Source organism: Gymnodraco acuticeps, unplaced genomic scaffold, assembly GCF_902827175.1.
Source record: "Gymnodraco acuticeps unplaced genomic scaffold, fGymAcu1.1, whole genome shotgun sequence".
Classification (NCBI taxonomy): Eukaryota; Metazoa; Chordata; class Actinopteri; order Perciformes; family Bathydraconidae; genus Gymnodraco; species Gymnodraco acuticeps.
In genome coordinates, this window is record NW_022992347.1 from 112,946 (window position 1) to 126,753 (window position 13,808).

General features: G+C 41.1%; 1 protein-coding gene across 2 annotated transcripts in view; it reads left to right on the forward strand.

The window, feature by feature from the left end:
• LOC117541597 (protein kinase C epsilon type-like) overlaps positions 1-12,718 on the forward strand; it is a gene marked incomplete at its 5' end in the record, with an annotated part of 50,598 nt that extends 37,880 nt beyond the window's left edge. Inside the window, 5 exon segments of one of the 2 annotated variants that reach the window (XM_034208810.1) lie at positions 2,843-2,981; positions 5,497-5,685; positions 9,700-9,846; positions 10,911-11,050; positions 11,322-12,718. In XM_034208810.1, coding sequence (XP_034064701.1) covers positions 2,843-2,981; positions 5,497-5,685; positions 9,700-9,846; positions 10,911-11,050; positions 11,322-11,397 — 691 coding nt within the window. 2 annotated transcript variants of the gene reach the window in all.
• Positions 12,719-13,808: the final 1,090 nt, after the last annotated feature.

Below are 13,808 nucleotides of genomic sequence, written 5' to 3' on the forward strand. Positions count from 1 at the left end.
TCTTCATCATGTCTTGATCATGAGCCTGAGTCTTCATCATGAGCCTGAGTCTTCATCATGTCTTCATCATGAGCCTGAGTCTTCATCATGTCTTCATCATGAGTCTGAGTCTTCATCATGTCTTGATCATGAGCCTGAGTCTTCATCGTGTCTTCATCATGAGCCTGAGTCTTCATCATGAGCCTGAGTCTTCATCATGTCTTCATCATGAGTCTGAGTCTTCATCATGTCTTGATCATGAGCCTGAGTCTTCATCGTGTCTTCATCATGAGCCTGAGTCTTCATCATGAGCCTGAGTCTTCATCATGTCTTCATCATGAGCCTGAGTCTTCATCATGAGCCTGAGTCTTCATCGTGTACCTACTAGGACTTTTATTGCACATTTTTACCTCAACGTTATGTATTATAAGTATTCTGATTGTGAATCGATGTGAAAACACTTCCCTGTAAACTGCACTGGAAGCAGAGTGAAGGTTTAGTGAGCTCACACACACACACACACACACACACACACACACACACACACACACACACACACACACACACACACACACACACACACACACACACACATACTAAATCTCAGGGTTGTTCATTATGACCCAAACTTGAACCATTCAGTAAGATCTTGGATCTGAGCCAGCTGTCGAGCTTCACTGACGTGTCAGGAGCAGTGAAGCTCGAGACATATTAGCATACCATTCAGAGCTTAACTTTGCACGGGATCCAGATACCTGCCACATCTGCAGATAACTCCTCTCGCTCATATCGGTTTATGGTCTGTCTTCCAAACTGTTGCATGGCAATAAAAAAGCACCTCATCCAATGTTCATTTCAGGTGATATTCATAATGTGTCCGATTCTGTTTCAATGTAATTACTGCTATATTTGACTATATTTCTTAATCTTTTTGAATGGTTTCTTAAAATAGTTTTCAATCTGTGTTTTACATTTTAGTTTTAGTAACACCAAGTCAAATTCATCGTACGTGTTAACCTACCTGGTAATACAACTGTTTCGGGGATTCACAGGCAGGGTTTCCACGGCAAGTTAAGGAAAATCACTTGGTTTAGTACGGTGCGCCGCAGAGGAAAACGTGCTGCCTCTCACCTCTGCAGCTTCAGAAACAATGCACATATATATGTTTCTGCTAATGGAGATGTTTTGGGCTCCAAACCGTAGTAAAAAACACTAATATACTTAGCCAGAAAGATGAACAGTGGAAACTAATCAGCCGCGTTTACTGTCCTTTTTCAAACACAACCCTTTAAAGTGCAATAAATACACTTTCAAAGCAAGGCATGATGGGACAGAAACTTTCCAAAAGCAAATCAACGACTGGATAAGCTCTGTCTTTTTATTTCAGAGCTTGCTGAAACAGAACAGTTTCATAAGCTCTCGACTTCACACACACACACACACACACACACACACACACACACACACACACGCACACACACACACACACAGACTCCATGTCCTCCCCTGGCTTGTCAGGGCGGCTGTATTTTGTGAAAACACCTTCGGGCTGAATGGCTGCGTCGGCTACATCGAGGAGATGTTGACATTTTTGTGGCGATCAACCATCAAACTCAGAGCGGCTGCATTCATGACCAACATCTCGTCTCTCAACACGACTTCTCTTATCTCTCACCCTCACTCTCTCTCTCTCTCTCTCTCTCCCCCTCTCCCCTTTCTCTCTCTCTCCCATTCAACCCTTTAACGTTCTCTCTGTTCCCAGGTCGGTTTCCCTTCATGCCCTCCTCTTATAATTCCCCCGACAACCGGCTCAATACATCTTAAAATGCTAAAAACAAGTGTGGATAAGGATTTGTGTGATTCTAAACTTTTCTCAAATGGCCAATGTCAAGATTCAAAGGTTTTATTGTCATTAAGCTACAGTGTAGAAATGGCAATGAAATTCTTCTGACCTGAGCTCCTCCAACGATACAAAATAAAAAGTAGTGCAAGAAGTCTATATACATGTAAATCCAAGGATCCAATGTGTTTTTAAACGGAGCAGAAATAGAACTAGTCTCCCACTTCAAGTATCTTGGAGTCAAAATGGACTCGAACTTGACTTTTAAGAAACATATTAAGAAAGTATCAAATACCATTAAATTCAACTTGCAACATGTTGAACAAATGAGACCTTTCTTAAGTGTCAAAGCTGCAGAGTCAGACCTCCACTGTGTGATTCTATCCCACATTGAATACTGTTTGACAAACTGGTCGTTTGCTTGAGCCACAAACCTGAAACCCAGAGAACAGCTGTTCAAGAGAGCTATCCAGGTGTTTGACAGAAAGCCTCATTCATACCACCACTGCACCATCCTGGAGAAACACCATTTATTAAGTTTTGACCATTTTAAGTCTTTTAAAAGTATGTGTTTTATTTATAAATGTCTACATGGACTGCCCCCCCCCTTCATCCACAGAAAACACACTGGACGCTGCACTAGGTCAGGAACCAGAGGAGACTGTGAGGTCCACCGCAGACGGACCACTTTTGGACAAAATGTCCTTCTTTGTGGAACAGCCTCCCAACTGAGATACGGGAACGTCCCACTCTCAATAGCTTCAAAGGTCAACTCAAAGAATGGTTGAGAAACAAACAGACATGCAATCGCCGCTAAATGCACTTTAGCACAGGGGTATCTCCTCTTGCACTTTAGGTAGCTCAATGTGCATTGTCCCTCTTCAAATAAACGATTTAATGAAAATGAAAAGGTTCTGTATATATCTGAGACCTATAATATTTTGATGAAAAACAGTATAATAGGGGACCTTTAAGTCCTTTTTGCCAAATATCCTCTCACCTGTAACCCTTCCCTCTCTTCAGAGACCTGAAGCTGGACAACATCCTGCTGGACGCCGAGGGTCACTGCAAGCTGGCTGACTTTGGGATGTGTAAAGAGGGAATCCTGGAGGGAGTCACCACCACCACCTTCTGTGGGACGCCTGATTACATCGCTCCTGAGGTGACCAGACACACACACACACCCACACACACACACACACACACACACACACACACACACACACACACACACACACACATGTTTCTAGTATCAGAATTTTACTCCACTACTTATTTTTCTGACGACTTTTTACTTTGACTTCTTACACTTTGAACACAAATACCTGTACTTTCTACTTCTTACATGTTGAACACAAATACCTGTACTTTCTACTTCTCACATGTTGAACACAAATACCTGTACTTTCTACTTCTTACATGTTGAACTCAAATACCTGTACTTTCTACTTCTTACATGTTGAACACAAATACCTGTACTTTCTACTTCTTACATGTTGAACACAAACACCTGTACTTTCTACTTCTTACATGTTGAACTCAAATACCTGTACTTTCTACTTCTTACATGTTGAACACAAATACCTGTACTTTCTACTTCTTACATGTTGAACACAAATACCTGTACTTTCTACTTCTTACATGTTGAACACAAATACCTGTACTTTCTACTTCTTACATGTTGAACACAAATACCTGTACTTTCTACTTCTTACATGTTGAACTCAAATACCTGTACTTTCTACTTCTTACATGTTGAACTCAAATACCTGTACTTTCTACTTCTTACATGTTGAACTCAAATACCTGTACTTTCTACTTCTTACATGTTGAACACAAATACCTGTACTTTCTACTTCTTACATGTTGAACACAAATACCTGTACTTTCTACTTCTCACATGTTGAACTCAAATACCTGTACTTTCTACTTCTTACATGTTGAACTCAAATACCTGTACTTTCTACTTCTTACATGTTGAACTCAAATACCTGTACTTTCTACTTCTCTCATGTTGAACACAAATACCTGTACTTTCTACTTCTTACATGTTGAACACAAATACCTGTACTTTCTACTTCTTACATGTTGAACACAAATACCTGTACTTTCTACTTCTTACATGTTGAACACAAATACCTGTACTTTCTACTTCTTACATGTTGAACACAAATACCTGTACTTTCTACTTCTCACATGTTGAACACAAATACCTGTACTTTCTACTTCTTACATGTTGAACACAAATACCTGTACTTTCTACTTCTTACATGTTGAACACAAATACCTGTACTTTCTACTTCTTACATGTTGAACACAAATACCTGTACTTTCTACTTCTTACATGTTGAACACAAATACCTGTACTTTCTACTTCTCACATGTTGAACACAAATACCTGTACTTTCTACTTCTTACATGTTGAACCCAAATACCTGTACTTTCTACTTCTTACATGTTGAACACAAATACCTGTACTTTCTACTTCTTACATGTTGAACACAAATACCTGTACTTTCTACTTCTCACATGTTGAACACAAATACCTGTACTTTCTACTTCTTACATGTTGAACCCAAATACCTGTACTTTCTACTTCTTACATGTTGAACACAAATACCTGTACTTTCTACTTCTTACATGTTGAACACAAATACCTGTACTTTCTACTTCTTACATGTTGAACACAAATACCTGTACTTTCTACTTCTTACATGTTGAACCCAAATACCTGTACTTTCTACTTCTTACATGTTGAACACAAATACCTGTACTTTCTACTTCTTACATGTTGAACACAAATACCTGTACTTTCTACTTCTCACATGTTGAACACAAATACCTGTACTTTCTACTTCTCACATGTTGAACACAAATACCTGTACTTTCTACTTCTTACATGTTGAACACAAATACCTGTACTTTCTACTTCTTCCATGTTGAACTCAAATACCTGTACTTTCTACTTCTTACATGTTGAACTCAAATACCTGTACTTTCTACTTCTCACATGTTGAACCCAAATACCTGTACTTTCTACTTCTTACATGTAGAACTCAAATACCTGTACTTTCTACTTCTTACATGTTGAACACAAATACCTGTACTTTCTACTTCTTCCATGTTGAACACAAATACCTGTACTTTCTACTTCTTACATGTTGAACTCAAATACCTGTACTTTCTACTTCTCACATGTTGAACACAAATACCTGTACTTTCTACTTCTCTCATGTTGAACACAAATACTTGTACTTTCTACTTCTCTCATTTTCCAAACAGCTGGTTCCTTTAGTCTGAATGTGTGTTTGATGCGTGATCATTATTCTTTAGAGTCATTGCGTGCCTATTGATTTGAACACGATCCGTGTATCCATCATTTCCTGGTCTTCTCTAAAGAAGAGGGACCAATGGAAACGTTGTCATGTTGCCGTTGTTCAGCATGGAAACATTCATTAGCTAACAATGACATTATTGTTCTATTAATATAAAGGGAGGTCAGGTACTCTTTAAAACAGCTGCTAGTTATGGGTACTTTTTACTGAAGTACACTTCAAAGCCTCTTTACTTTGACTTGAGGAAAGAAGTTTAGTCAGTACTTCTACTTTTACCAGAGTATTTTTAAACACGAGTATCTGTACTTCTACTTGAGTAACGGATGTGTATGGTGTGTTTAGATCCTCCAGGAGCTGGACTACGGGCCCTCGGTGGACTGGTGGGCTCTCGGGGTCCTGATGTACGAGATGATGGCGGGCCAGCCTCCGTTTGAAGCCGATAACGAGGACGACCTGTTCGAGTCCATCCTCCATGACGACGTCCTGTACCCCGTGTGGCTCAGCAAGGAGGCCGTGTCCATCCTCAAAGCGGTCAGTCACTAAAACACTTGTTAGTCCACTTCCTGTTGTGTCTATGTCAGCGGTTCCCAACTTTTTTCAACTCATGGTCCCCTTAAGAATCTAAAAAACGTTGACGCCCCACATTCAACCATAAACAATACGGAGGCTAAATAACGTTCTGAGAGTACTTTTTATTTTAATTCTCATGATCCATCCTCTTCGTTTTTATCTCAAAGTGCGTCATATTGTATTTAACTTAAGAAAGCCACATTTTGATAACTGTTAATATTCCTATAATTGTTATACATTGCAATACAAAATACAAACAGTTAAAAGTAGGTTGAATTGCTATCTCCGTTTTTCCTAAAACAAGCCGTGCTCTGTTTATTTCAATGTGAAAGTGCGATAAAAATAGTTTGCCACTTATCATGTTGTCAATATTGATGAAAATAATAACAGCACCAATCGTTGGAAAGGAGACTTTAACATTGAACCTTTCAAAAAATGTACTGCAGCTCTTAAAATAGACCGGGATTCTCGGACCCATTTTGTTCAACCATCTCTCGATCTGATTCCTCTTGTTCTTGCATTTCATATTTGCTCCACAACACACACATCAATCTAAACCTCCATTTAGCACAATCAAGCTGAGCCTCGCTCTGCCAACATGTCGTCAAAGTTGTGTTGTTTTCTCCTTTGTTTTGCTTCTCCATCATGCTTTCTAAGATACATTAAGCTTTCTTATAAGCATTTAAAGTCACACATTATGAAGAATTCAGGCCCTAATGGACGATACAGGTACGGATCTATAATCATAAGGACTTGTGTTCCTTCTTTGTCTCTTTATCCGCTCTCCTCTGTGTCTCAGGGTCACATGTGTGTGTGAGGAAGCTGCTTTTTTCTTTGTGTCATATGTTGATCCATGTTTCCTCCGGAGAAGGAACATTGGAACATTTCCTCTATGTTTTAATCCCTGTGTGTGTGTGTGTGTGTGTGTGTGTGTGTGTGTGTGTGTGTGTGTGTGTGTGTGTGTGTGTGTGTGTGTGTGTGTGTGTGTGTGTGTGTGTGTGGGTGTGTGTGTGTGTGTGTGTGTGTGTGTGTGTGTGTGTGTGTGTGTGTGTGTGTGTGTGTGTGTGTGTGTGTGTGTGGTCTATCATTACTATACTTGTGGGGACCTAAATCTGTTTACACAGTCACGTGTGGGGACTGGCTTCCCTTATGGGGACAAATTGGAGGTCCCCATGAGGGGAATCATTAATTTTAGGGTGAAGACTTGGTTAGGATTAGGGTAAGGGTTAGGGTAAGGGTTAGGGTTAGGCATGTGTTGGTTATGGTTAAGGTTAGGATAAGTCTCCAGGAAATGCATGTAAGTCAATGTAATGTCCCCTGAAGTGATGTATACATGGTATGTGTGTGTGTGTGTGTGTGTGTGTGTGTGTGTGTGTGTGTGTGTGTGGTGTGTGTGTGTGTGTGTGTGTGTGTGTGTGTGTGTGTGTGTGTGTGTGTGTGTGTGTGTGTGTGTGTGTGTGTGTGTGTGTGTGTGTGTGTGTGTGTGTGTTGTGTGTGTGTGTGTGTGTGTGTGTGTGTGTGTGTGTGTGTGTGTGTGTGAGAGAGACTCCATTTGGTCCGTTGGTTTATTTGTTTGTCCAGTTTTTTCCATTACAAGTCTTGGTTTACCTTGGCTACTCAATGCAAAGCTTTGTGGGAAAGTGTGTGTGTTTATGTTGGACAGTGTCTTGGACTCTGACCAGTCACTTGACCGGTCTCTCTGCGCTCTGATTGGACATGGCATGCAGCTGAAGTCACGTGACCAACTCTCTGAGCTCTCTACATGAAATTCAGTAAATCCTGCAGAAATGTGTTGAGATATAAAATAATTAGCATACAGGAGGAGTCAGAATATACAAGACAGGGATTCCTATGAATTACATATCTGAGCATAAGATACGATACGATAAGAAGTACTTTATTGATCCCAAATTGGGAAATGTTTGCGTTGCAGCAGCATAAAAAGACAAGGCATTGTAGATCAGTAGAAATTAAAAGACTAGAAATAAACAGTCCAAAATGTAAACATCTCAAAAAGAAATAAAATAGCATTAAAAAAGTAAAAAATATGCATGAGGAAAATATACATGTGGAAATACAAATGTACAGTACCAATATATAAATCAGGATATTATACATTAATAGCACAAGGAATGGATTATTAAATATTAGGTTTCTGGGAGTTTGTTCCAGATGTTTGGAGCATAATAATTGAACTTCTCCAGGTTTAGTTCTGACTCTGGGGACAGGAAGCTGACCAGTCCCTGAAGACCTGAGAGATCTGGATGGTTCATCATTTAGCAGGAGGTCAGAAATGTGTTTTGGGCCTAAACCATTCAAAGCTTTATAAACCAGCAGCAGTATTTAGAAATCAGTTATTTGACACACAGGAAGCCAGTGTAAAGACTTCAGAACAGGACTGATCCACTTTCTTAGTGTTAGTGAGGAACCAGTGTAAAAACTTCAGAACTGGACTGATCCACTTTCTTAGTGTCGGTGAGGAACCAGTGTAAAGACTTCAGAACTGGACTGATCCTCTTTCTTAGTGTCAGTGAGGAACCAGTGTAAAGACTTCAGAACTGGACTGATCCACTTTCTTAGTGTTAGTGAGGAACCAGTGTAAAGACTTCAGAACTGGACTGATCCACTTTCTTAGTGTCAGTGAGGAACCAGTGTAAAGACTTCAGAACTGGACTGATCCACTTTCTTAGTGTTAGTGAGGAACCAGTGTAAAGACTTCAGAACTGGACTGATCCTCTTTCTTAGTGTTAGTGAGGAACCAGTGTAAAGACTTCAGAACTGGACTGATCCTCTTTCTTAGTGTTAGTGAGGAACCAGTGTAAAGACTTCAGAACTGGACTGATCCACTTTCTTAGTGTCAGTGAGGAACCAGTGTAAAGACTTCAGAACTGGACTGATCCTCTTTCTTAGTGTTAGTGAGGAACCAGTGTAAAGACTTCAGAACTGGACTGATCCACTTTCTTTGTGTTAGTGAGGAACCAGTGTAAAGACCTCAGAACAGGACTGATCCACTTTCTTAGTGTCAGTGAGGAACCAGTGTAAAGACTTCAGAACTGGACTGATCCTCTTTCTTAGTGTTAGTAAGGAACCAGTGTAAAGACCTCAGAACAGGACTGATCCACTTTCTTAGTGTTAGTGAGGAACAAGTGTAAAGACCTCAGAACAGGACTGATCCACTTTCTTAGTGTCAGTGAGGAACCAGTGTAAAGACCTCAGAACAGGACTGATCCACTTTCTTAGTGTCAGTGAGGAACCAGTGTAAAGACCTCAGAACAGGACTGATCCACTTTCTTAGTGTCAGTGAGGAACCAGTGTAAAGACTTCAGAACTGGACTGATCCTCTTTCTCAGTGTTAGTGAGGAACCAGTGTAAAGACTTCAGAACTGGACTGATCCACTTTCTTAGTGTCAGTGAGGAACCAGTGTAAAGACTTCAGAACTGGACTGATCCACTTTCTTAGTGTCAGTGAGGAACCAGTGTAAAGACCTCAGAACTGGACTGATCCACTTTCTTAGTGTCAGTGAGGAACCAGTGTAAAGACTTCAGAACAGGACTGATCCACTTTCTTAGTGTCAGTGAGGAACCAGTGTAAAGACCTCAGAACAGGACTGATCCACTTTCTCAGTGTCAGAGAGGAACCAGTGTAAAGACTTCAGAACTGGACTGATCCACTTTCTTAGTGTCAGTGAGGAAGCCAGTTTAAAGACTTCAGAACTGGACTGATCCACTTTCTTAGTGTTAGAGAGGAACCAGTGTAAAGACTTCAGAACTGGACTGATCCACTTTCTTAGTGTCAGTGAGGAACCAATGTAAAGACCTCAGAACTGGACTGATCCACTTTCTTAGTGTCAGTGAGGAACCAGTGTAAAGACCTCAGAACTGGACTGATCCACTTTCTTAGTGTCAGTGAGGACTCATTTTGAAATAAAGTATTTACATTATATATATTGTTATTGTTTCTCTGTCCTTTCTCAGTTCATGACGAAGAGTCCTACTAAGCGTCTGGGCTGCGTCCCGGCTCAGGGTCTGGAGGAGGCCATCAAGATCCACGTGTTCTTCAGAGAGATCGACTGGACGCTGCTGGAGCAGAGGAAGATCAGACCTCCGTTCAAACCTCGCATCGTGAGTGCGCACACACACACACACACACACCATGTATACATCACTTCAGGGGACATTACATTGACTTACATGCATTTCCTGGAGACTTATCCTAACCTTAACCATAACCAACACATGCCTAACCCTAACCAAGTCTTCACCCTAAAATTAATGATTCCCCTTATGGGGACCTCCAATTTGTCCCCATAAGGGAGGCGAGTCCCCACACTTGACTGTGTAAACAGATTTAGGTCCCCACAAGTATAGTAATGCTAGGCCACGCACACACACACAAACACACACACACACACACACACACACACACACACACACACACACACACACCAAAAAGCTGTGCAACTGCGGAAAATGTGACTTTAAATGTGGCGAAGACTGCGAGCTAGTTCAGGCAGTCAACTCGAGCACTTATGCTGCATTCATACATAACGCCCCCTTGCCACTCTACAACCAACCAACCAGAGTCTCCTTAATACGCCGCTCTATTGAACCTGCCAGATCTCTCTCCATGCATTGCTTGCTGCTGCTATTGCTGCAGCTACCTCTACGTCGCTGCTGCTTGCTGCCCCACCACCACCCCAGCTTCCACCCCAGCTTCCACCTGTAGGCTCGGGGTTAGTTATTTAATCATCACTCATCGTGCTATGTATATCTATGGAGTGATGAGGCCCGAGCCTAGACGCCAAACTCAACTATATGCTGCTTCTAATAAACATGTTAAAGGAGCACTGAGTTGTCTGACTGAACTGCAGATAAAAAGGCAGAAAAAGGTTTGAAATCAAGCTTACAGTATACGTTGTATTTTCCTTCAAGGTGTTACAGTCAAAGAGGGCCTGTTATGCTTTTTGGGGTTCCCTGTAGTTCTATAGATTTGAGTGCATGTAAATGGTCTGCAAAGGCTAACATCCCTGTGTTCCCTCCAGAGGGAGTTTCTCAGCAGGAAAGGACTCTTTAAAGTAGACACTACTTACTAATATGACCCTGAAAATGATCGGAATATGTCCTCTTGAATTTGAAAACACTACCTCAAGACACGAAACCTGTCTCTTGTGTTCCTTCATTTCCAGAAAACCAAAAGGGATGTGAATAACTTTGACCAGGACTTTACTCGCGAGGAACCCAACCTGACGCCGACGGAAGAAAACATCATCAAGCAGATCAACCAAGATGAGTTCAAAGGGTTCTCCTACTTTGGAGACAAAACTGTGGACTAGACACACACACACACACACACACACACACACACACACACACACACACACACACACACACACACACACACACACACACACACACACTTCTCTCTTATCTCTTAAGATATCATATTTAAAGAAACACAGCCTCCTGAACTTTTCCAGATAATGAAGTCTCCAGGAATTATACTAGACCATCTGTATCTCTTAAAGGTTACTTGTTGTTTGTCTATTCGTGCAACTATATGCTCACGCAGCATGTGAGTGCAGACAGAAAGTAAATACGTGTGTGTGTGTGTGTGTGTGTGTGTGTGTGTGTGTGTGTGTGTGTGTGTGTGTGTGTGTGTGTGTGTGTGTGTGAGAGAGAGAGAGCAATAATGTGAGTGTAAAGGTGCATGCATGCATAGTTGCATACCTGTAGAAAGACGTTCTTGTCCTGTGTCTCCGTGTTTTAAAAGAATGTTTTTGTTCCTTCAACTTGTATGTGAATAAAAAAAAAATGGAACCAATGATTGTATTTAAAGAAAGAAAGGAAGGAGATGTCAAAATGAGTTGTAAGATGTTTTTTCCCCGGGTGAAATCACGATTGAATTCAAAGTTTTATAAATGTTTTTATTTTGAAATGTAGTATTAAAACTGTTAGGTAAAGAAGACGCACCACGAAGCGACTTCCTGACGCATTTAGAATTCTTAGTTTGGTTTTATCTCATCAAGGTTATGTGCACTGTTTTCCTTCTGTCTTCAAATGTTAGCTTGTTCCCATTCTTCACAAGCCAAATGCTACACTTAGCCGTCAGCTAAAGGACCTTTAAGACCAGATGACAGGAAGTGTTCAAATGCTCACTCATTTCTGGGTTTTAGGACTCGTTCCTGCACCACTCTGCGAACAAGCCCCTTTAACGTGTGTCTTGATGTTTGACGGGGGGACATTTTATCCAATGAAGCCAAAAACAATGAACTGAAACCTAAACATGTCAAAGGAGCCCTTTAAAATGTTTTACTGAAACTCTCTCTTCAGCAAAATGTCTCCAGATCCCTACAACCCTTCATGACCACTAACTCATTGAAATGCCCTCGTGTGTGTGTGTGTGTGTGTGTGTGTGTGTGTGTGTGTGTGTGTGTGTGTGTGTGTGTGTGTGTGTGTGTGTGTGTGTGTGTGTGTGTGTGTGTGTGTGTGTGTGTGTGTGTGTGTGTGTGTGTGTGTGTGTGTGTGTGTGTGTGTGTGTGTGTGTGTGTGTGTGTGTGTGTGTGTGTCACTGTGTTTATGGTTGGACCTACAGTCTCTGATTCCACATGAGTGTTGAGATGTACATTACACAGAGGTCAGTGTGAACACATGTGACCGTGTGTGTTCAACTGAATGCTTGTTTGCGTGTGTGTGTGTGTGTGTGTGTGTGTGTGTGTGTGTGTGTGTGTGTGTGTGTGTGTGTGTGTGTGTGTGTGTGTGTGTGTGTGTGTGTGTGTGTGTGAGAGCTCTCTTCATGTTGTCATCATGTTGTATTTTTTATTTAAATCATATTTTTGTCGTGTTGTTTTTTATTCAATTGTCTAGTTCTTGTGTTAGAAATGTTTATGAGACTCAAGTCTTTGTTAAAACACTGATATGGAGGTTAAATAAACTGTGTGTTGATGCATGTTGCAGGTCATGTTAAGAACTTATTAAACAATACAAACATCGTAAAGAAAACTTCATGTACAATACTCTAAAATACTTCTTCTCTTACGTTCTCTTTCGCCTCATCCATGCAACAGGTACACAAAAGAATACTGTAACAATAGTACATCAAGTCATAAATATTGCACACGGTTCCTTTAAAGTGCAAGTAATGGGATTACAAAAATAAATACTAGATGCGGTAGCTGTAATAAAACACACTCATGGTGGCGGCGCAGATTTAAAGAGGCCCTTTAGTGCTTGGTAAGTGGTCGACAAAACCACTCGCGCTCCTATTGGCTATCGCTCCAACACATTGTACGTGATAGTACGGTGGCCCTGAAGTGCAAGACACCACAGCATTTCACAAAACACCACAGCATTTCAGAAAACGCCGCAGCATTTCAGAAAACGCCGCAGCATTTCACAAAGTAGCATTTCACAAAACGCCACAGCATTTCACAAAACGCTACAGCATTTCACAAAACGCCACAGCATTTCAGAAAACGCCACAGCATTTCACAAAACGCCACAGCATTTCACAAAACGCTACAGCATTTCACAAAACTCAACAGCATTTCAGAAAACACCACAGCATTTCACATTGGACGGAAAGGGTATTCCTTAGGGAGAACACTTCTTGTTTGTGAATGGACAGAGCCAGCCATAGAAGCACTGCTGTGATTGGTTGTTTTTGCTGCCAGTCAAGAAATGACGCCCAACACATCAGCTGTTAGCTGTTAGCACACACTCAGAGCTCACAGCTCCTCATATCTGTTCAGAAACTGGACAAAAGTTAAACATATACAAAACACAGACTGTCTATGTCATGGCGAATACAGTCGCTGCTTTATTTATGTCTGTATGTATGACGTTGTTGTGAGTGTGGACGGAGCAGCTACAGGTTAGTTTAGCCTGATCGATCCGATTCCGATAGGATTTACATGGAGATACGCCCCGTCCCCTCTCCAGCGTCTTGTTTGAATGACAGGAGTAAACACAGAATTAATGCTTTATTAATTCATGGTTTTTAAGGGGCTTATCTCCACGTAAATACTATGGTAGACCACCCAATATTCGCATCGCTCTAATCGCTCGAGTTTCACCGCGGCTGTCAG